General features: G+C 54.4%; 1 protein-coding gene across 1 annotated transcript; it reads left to right on the top strand.

Moving 5' to 3' along the window:
- Positions 1 to 466: 466 nt before the first annotated feature.
- Positions 467 to 5731, top strand: Aqp2 (aquaporin 2). Its single transcript, XM_028788325.1, has 4 exons — positions 467 to 917; positions 3620 to 3784; positions 4272 to 4352; positions 5002 to 5731. Exons 1-4 carry the CDS (start codon positions 558 to 560, stop codon positions 5209 to 5211), a joined length of 816 nt encoding a protein of 271 aa, XP_028644158.1. The 5' UTR covers positions 467 to 557; the 3' UTR covers positions 5212 to 5731.
- Positions 5732 to 7053: the final 1322 nt, after the last annotated feature.

The raw sequence follows: 7053 nt of genomic DNA, 5'->3' as shown, positions 1-7053 counted from the left end.
GGCCAACCAGTTGTTTTCCATCCTCTTCCAGAAGAAAGACCATCCAGTAAGCGGAAAGGTAGCTCCCCCATTTCCTCACAGTTTGGACTGAGGGATTGCCCCTTCTTTGGCCAGCCTTTTAGTCAAAGAGAAGGTCACTGGACACAGTCCCCTCAGCAGGAACTGGTGCTGGTGGTCACTGTGGGGGCTGGGGAAGCCCTGGGGCAGCTCCCTGGAGTAACTGAGGAAAAAACGAGGAAAACAGAGGACGTCAATCCTTATCTGGAGTTCATTAACGAGGAGAACATTAGTCAGCTGTGAAAGGTAAGATGGGGGTGATAGGCCTTCGGGTCGGCGGGAGCAGGGGTGGGGGCAAGGCCACCATGGGAGAGCGCGGTGTTGGCAGGAACGCCTCCTCCACCCCACGTGCCCAGGTCTACGATAGGAAGGCCCTATAAGTGCCCACAGTCTAGTCTCCCCAGAGGCCCAGAGGAAGAGAGACGAGAAAGAGAGAGGGAGGGAGGAAGAGCCACCCCCGTGGCCCAGACCACTGGCCGGCGCTCAGAAGACTGAGCAGCATGTGGGAACTCCGATCCATAGCCTTCTCCCGAGCGGTGCTGGCTGAGTTCCTGGCCACGCTCCTTTTTGTCTTCTTTGGCCTTGGTTCAGCCCTCCAGTGGGCCAGCTCCCCACCCTCCGTGCTCCAGATCGCCGTGGCTTTTGGTCTGGGCATCGGCACCCTGGTCCAGGCTCTGGGCCATGTCAGCGGGGCCCACATCAACCCTGCTGTGACAGTGGCATGCCTGGTGGGCTGCCATGTCTCCTTCCTTCGAGCTGCCTTCTATGTGGCCGCCCAGCTGCTGGGGGCTGTGGCCGGGGCTGCGATCCTCCATGAGATTACTCCAGTAGAAATCCGCGGAGACCTGGCTGTCAATGCTGTGAGTAGCCTGAGTTTTGTCCCTTCGCGGAGGGGCAGACACTGAAAACCCTTGTGAAGGGTAAGATGGGTGGGACAGGCTCTGGGTGGGGGAACAGAGAGCAGAAGGCCAGGAACACAGCTACCCAAGGAGAGCAACAGAAGAGAGCAGAATCCTGGTGGCTACCTGTAGGGCCTTCCACCCTGTTAGACTCCACAGGAGGACTAGGCTAGACAAGACACAGCAAGCTAGCACAGACAGGCCTTTAGGGCCTCGGGGACTCCAGAGTACAGCCACAAGGATCTAGAGAGGAAGGAATGAAACATCCCAGCAGCATTGAGCATGCAAGGACTGGACAGTGTCCCTCACAAGGCAAACACTGACAGCTCTGTATGGGGGGAGGGGGATGCAGGCTCCAGGCAGGAAGCATCGCTAAAACCCCAAACCCTGATTCAACCACAAAACCCATAATCTCTCCCTCAACCAACTATCTGAAGTGCCATCTGGGCTTTGTCTCACAAACCAAGAAGCAGACTTGGAAAGGGAGGCAGAAGATCAGATGCGCTCATTTGTTAGAACCTAGCAGAAGCTGGCAGGAAGAGACTCCTGGAGTCTGCCTTCATGTTATAATGCTGAACAGCACCTGGGCATTTTGAGAGTTGATGGTGAAGCCGTGGTCCCTCTGCTCTCCAATCTGTGCAGACCTAGGAATCTGGGGATCCCTTCAGCACAACGTGCACTCTGTACCCAAACCAGGAAAGCAAGTGCCTCTTGGGCCGCCTCCTCCTTCATTTCTCCACTGACTCAATCCCTTAGTGTGAAAACACACACACACACACACACACACACACACACACACACGGCTTTCCTCGTAAGGGGAACAGACAGCCTCCCATGAGGGAACACCCTTTTCAAACAACAGAAAACAAGGTGAGGCTGGACACCTAGAGCCAAGAAGGGGAGAAGGGCAAGCTGAGGGATAGTGTATCTATGTCTATTAGAAATTAAATGATCAGCCAGTGGTGGTGGTGCACGCCTTTAATCCCAGCACTTCGGAGGCAGAGGCAGGCAGATTTCTGAGTTTGAGAGTTCGAGGCTAGCCTGGTCTACAGAGTGAGTTCCAGGACAGCCAGGGCTACACAGAGAAACCCTGTCTCGAAAAACCAACCCCCCCCCCCAAAAAAATGAGCTTGCTTTACAACAGGGAGATACACAGCTAGTTAAAGAATCCCCTGAAAACATATCATAGGCTTTCTCTAGCAGCAAGGCATTGGGAACACTAAAGCCCTGGAGAACAGCCACCCCTTGCAGCCTACCCAACCCTCAGCACCGAAGGCTGTTTCTCTGCATTGACCCCCCTTAAATGGTAGAGGGAACCCTGACTGTCTGGAAATAGGCATCATAGGGCCTATTCGCCCTGAGGCTAGTGGGAAACCAGTCAGTGTTCTCTGAGGATGCCACCAAGAGTCAGCTTGGACCCCAGGAAGCTGCCACTGACTGAGATCATCCCTGTGCCAGGCCACATACTATCTTATCTTTGGTAGAGCACTGTAAGTTCAGTTCTGAGTTCCCCCCCTCCTTATGGTTTTAACCCAGCATTCAGTGGACCCAAATCATGGAAGCAATTAACAGTATCGTCCAAGGACAGCCCGGGCTTGTGTGACACCAGACTCACACCTACACCATCAGTCTCGCACAGGAGACTAGTTACCAGCAAGAGTGGGACTAGAGGCTCATCCTTGTCACCCTTGATCTTCTAGGATTGGTTTTATCCTCTGCAGTCGTACAAAATGAGACACTGAAACCAAAGCAGATAGTTTCCCGGGGAGTCAGACGCCACCGAGTTTCCCGGGGAGTCAGACGCCACCAACGTGGAAGTTCCAAGTCCTAGTTCCTATCTCTAAGAGACTGTAGCTTAGTAGAGGCTGAGGCTAGACCCCAGAAAGACCTTGAAGCATCAGGCTAGGAGCTCAGGACATAGAGGAGTGTGGGAGTTGAAAGTTGTCACCAATCTACCCTATGCAGTGCTCAACCCCAGAGGGCAGGGTGTGGGGTGCAGGATGACAAAACCCTGAGAGAAATGCAGTGCTGGGTGCGCCCAGGTTATGAAATGGCCTCTGAGCTCAGCCCCAAGTTCTCTTCTTTCCCGGGGTAGGGGCTACAGGGACGGTGGATACCCTATGTGGGTATGGAAGCTCCGCCTTCAGCATCCTCAGCCTCCACAGGGTGTGCAGGGAGCAGCTGTGGGGACAGAAGCAAGGCCTGAATGCAAGGGGTGGAGGGGAGGCAGCGAGAGGTGAGAGGGACAGACTATAAGTTCCCTGACCGTGGGACCACAGGAAGACTGACCACCCTCCTCAGTATCCTGTTGCATCAGTATGACCTAGAGATCATACTAGCCTAACTAGTACTAGGTCCAAAGCTTCCTGCTACAATAGGGACCTCTTCCCAACATCTGAAACACAGTATCTCTCGAAACACAGTATCTCTTTCCTCTCACAAACCTCAGCCTACTTATCTATCCGGTTCTAGCATTTTTCTCTCAGCCTTGGGCTGTCCCTGGTCCATCCTCTCCCTTGGGACCAGGATTCAGAAGGGGCAGTGATTACAATTAAGGGGGGAGGGGTTTCTGGTTCTCAGCCTCCTTGATTTCTCCATGGAGCCAGAAAGAGGGGACAGTATGACCAGCCCCCCTGGACTCATCCCTCCATCTCTCTCTCCAGCTCCACAACAACGCAACAGCCGGCCAGGCGGTGACTGTGGAGCTCTTCCTGACCATGCAGCTGGTACTGTGCATCTTTGCCTCCACCGATGAGCGCCGCAGTGACAACCTGGGTAGTCCTGCCCTCTCCATTGGTTTCTCTGTTACCCTGGGCCACCTCCTTGGGGTAAGTCACAGCGACAGGTTCCAGCTGCCCAACAAGAACTAAAACATACATGTGCCCCAAAGAAACAGCCACATATCACTGTAGAGATCGATACACACCACTCCCTAGAGAGACTATCCCACAGAACTCCCAAGGAGGAGAAGCTGTGACCCCTAAAAGACAGATATCCTTCCAGTCTCAAGTGAATACAAGCCCAGGAATTAACCACCTGCAGTCCCCATATCCTTTTTTTTTTTTTTTTTTTGAGTCTGGGTCTTACTATGTATGTAGTCTAGGCTGTCCTGAAACTCACTGAGTAGACCAGGGTGTTCTTGAACTCACAGAGATCTTGTCTCCCAAGTGCTGGGATGAAAGGTATGGATAGCTAAGTCCCAACTTTCACGGGTTCACTTTAAGCTGAGGCCAAGCCTCCCCAGCACTGGTGAGGAGGGTGAGCTGCGCTTCCTGTCCTCACCCCCTTCTCTCCCCTCCCTCCCTCCCACTACAGATCTACTTTACCGGCTGCTCCATGAATCCAGCCCGTTCCCTGGCTCCAGCAGTTGTCACTGGCAAGTTTGATGATCACTGGGTAATGGCCAAACCCCTGCCTTCCCCATTCCTAGAAACCATTCCAGAGAGACACTAGGGGCCATATCACACTTGTGGGCTAGGGGCTTTCAATCCCTCTCCATTTGTCCTGAGGTCTTAGGAAACCTTTGTTCCACTCAACAGAGCTGTGACATCTCTCCCCCATTCCCCTTCTCTTGCTATAAATGAAAATAACAGTCGGTGTTTTATTGGCTTTCTTGGGAGAAATTAAGCAAGCTTATTTCCATAACACAGTGCCTGGCATTCAGAACCCAGTAAATGATATTCATACTTAACAGTTAGCAGGGTTTGGTGTGCCGGGCGTTTTTCTCAGAGCTTTGCAAACCTTAGCCCGTTTAATTGCCTCACCTCCTGAAATGAGCAGTCTTGTGGGGAAAGATACAGGCGCAGAGGCAGTGACTGTCTAAGTTCACACAAGTGCTGGAAGCAGGACTCACTGAATTTGCCCACTCACCCCACACACTGACAAGTCGCCCTTGGCGGCTCATGACGACCTTTATTGATAAGTCTTGTCTATATCAGAGGTATAGGAGGGCCAGTTCCTACACTAACCGACCGGGTCAGCAGCGTGTCCAGGAGGTGCTGCCGGCTGGGTGAGCGGGTGCCAGAGCCTTCTCCCTCCTATTCAGGTCTTCTGGATCGGACCCCTGGTGGGCGCCATCATCGGCTCCCTCCTCTACAACTACCTGCTGTTCCCCTCGGCAAAGAGCCTGCAGGAGCGCCTGGCAGTGCTCAAGGGCCTGGAACCCGACACCGACTGGGAGGAACGCGAAGTGCGGCGGCGGCAGTCGGTGGAGCTCCACTCTCCGCAGAGCCTGCCTCGTGGCAGCAAGGCTTGAGCGACCCCGCAGCACACCGCCGCGCACCGCAGCGCAGCGGGCCGACGGCTCGCCCCCTCTCCCCTCCTGGCCCGCTGTCGGTTCCCAGTGCATAATAGCTGCTCCAGCGCTTGCCAGCGCCGTGAGCCTCAAGAAAGGGCTCGCCCGGAAGCCTGGCAGTACCTTGGCCCCGAAGCCTTGGCCCCTGCTACCCTCGAGCTCACCCCTTGTAGGGAACCAGACACTTGGGGACCGAGGCAGTGGGGAGGGAAGGCAGGCGGGCGGGAGACGGAGAGCTCTGGAGAGCCCGCTCTGGTGCCTGGGAAGAAGTGCATAGAGACCACCTTGGGGGTCTGTGGTTAGTGCGTCTGATTTTATTAGGATGTAGAAGTGCTCGTCCATCTCCGCATGTTTCTTTCCTCATGTGCAGAGACTGCATGTTCCTGAGCGTGACCCCGAGTGCCCGTGGTGATACAGGGCGGGGGACTTTCATTCTCGCTTTGGCCTTCTCCTGTACCTGCAATAAATCCAGTTTCTCTGCTACGGATGAGTGCTCCCTTGCAGACAGCCCCAGAAAAGGGGGGTGGGGGTGGGAAGCTGGTTTCCAACCTCTTCTTCGACCCTCTGGGAAGATTCCACAAGATTCCACCAGTCCTCAGCCCAAAGACTTGCTGGGGCTCATTGCTGGAAGGAACGTGTCAACTAGAGAACAAGTCCCCTAGACGTGACCTCTAGAGAAGGGAGGACTGGGTATCCAAGGACTTTCTGCCCCGAGGGAGGAGGGCTCTTCAAGGGAGAGAGGAGAGTCAGGCATACGGGTGTGCATGACTCCCATCCCCAGGGAGCCCACACGCACCTAAAGATTAGCCTTCCACTTGGGCAAAGAAAACAAAAGCCCTCTGTGGGGCCCCAGCTTTTGTCCCGGGAGAGGGGGAGATTTGCAACTAGACACTGCTTGAAAGGAGACACTCTGTTTCGCAAGTGAGTCCTGGAGCCCGGCACACAGCGCATGCGTATGGCTGGCAGGGCAAGGTGCTCAGGCATGCAACCACAGGCACTGGGCAACACCCCTCCATCACTTATTGTCCTTCCTGGCCAGGAATCTCTGTTCCCTCTTTCCTTCCTCCCTGCACTGTGCTCCACCCTCTTCCAGTTCCCACCGCCTGACAGTTACCACGTGTGGACTCTGCAGCCTGCAGAGGAAGGAAGCCACCTGACCAGGCAGAGGCAGGTCGGAATCTAGAACCCAGGCTTCTAAATGCCCAGGTCAGGGCAACGTTTCTCCAATGAGATTAAGCTGGGATTAAGTGAGGCAATGCGTGTAAAGATGCCGTGTTCACTGTGATTCATAACACCCTTATCACACGGTATTAGGATCATTTCATTATTGCTGCCTTCTTGGCTAGGTGAAGGCAGAAGAGGCCAGACCTCTAACCTCCTCTGCTTCTTGTAATCGGTGGCTAAAGCAAAGGAGAGCTCTGGGGTCCCAGGGTCCAGACAGGAGATGGGTTTACTCTTGTCTCATCCTGGTCTCTGAGCTTTTCCTTATCCCCTGCACCCTAGTAACCTTTCCCTTCCTTCTTCACCCACTCTTCCTGTCTCCAACCGCTGCCTAGCTAATCTAAGGGTCACAATCTCGAGCCCCTACTCCATGCCCTCTGTCACCCCCACACTCTCAAAGCTTCTGACTCCAACTGTCTCCATCATGACCCTCATGCTCCAACCCCCCGTTCATGTGAGCATCTGTGTATAGGGGAAATCTCTGTAACTGACCTTTCCGTCTCTTTGACCAAATTTCTCATTGGAGGGAAGAAGAGGTGTGCTGGTTGTACATGCTGTGGAAAGGACCTCCCCGAACTCCAG

Source organism: Grammomys surdaster, unplaced genomic scaffold (genome assembly GCF_004785775.1).
Source record: "Grammomys surdaster isolate TR1022 unplaced genomic scaffold, NIH_TR_1.0 125742, whole genome shotgun sequence".
Taxonomy (NCBI): Eukaryota; Metazoa; Chordata; class Mammalia; order Rodentia; family Muridae; genus Grammomys; species Grammomys surdaster.
This window is presented reverse-complemented; position numbering and strand designations above follow the sequence as displayed.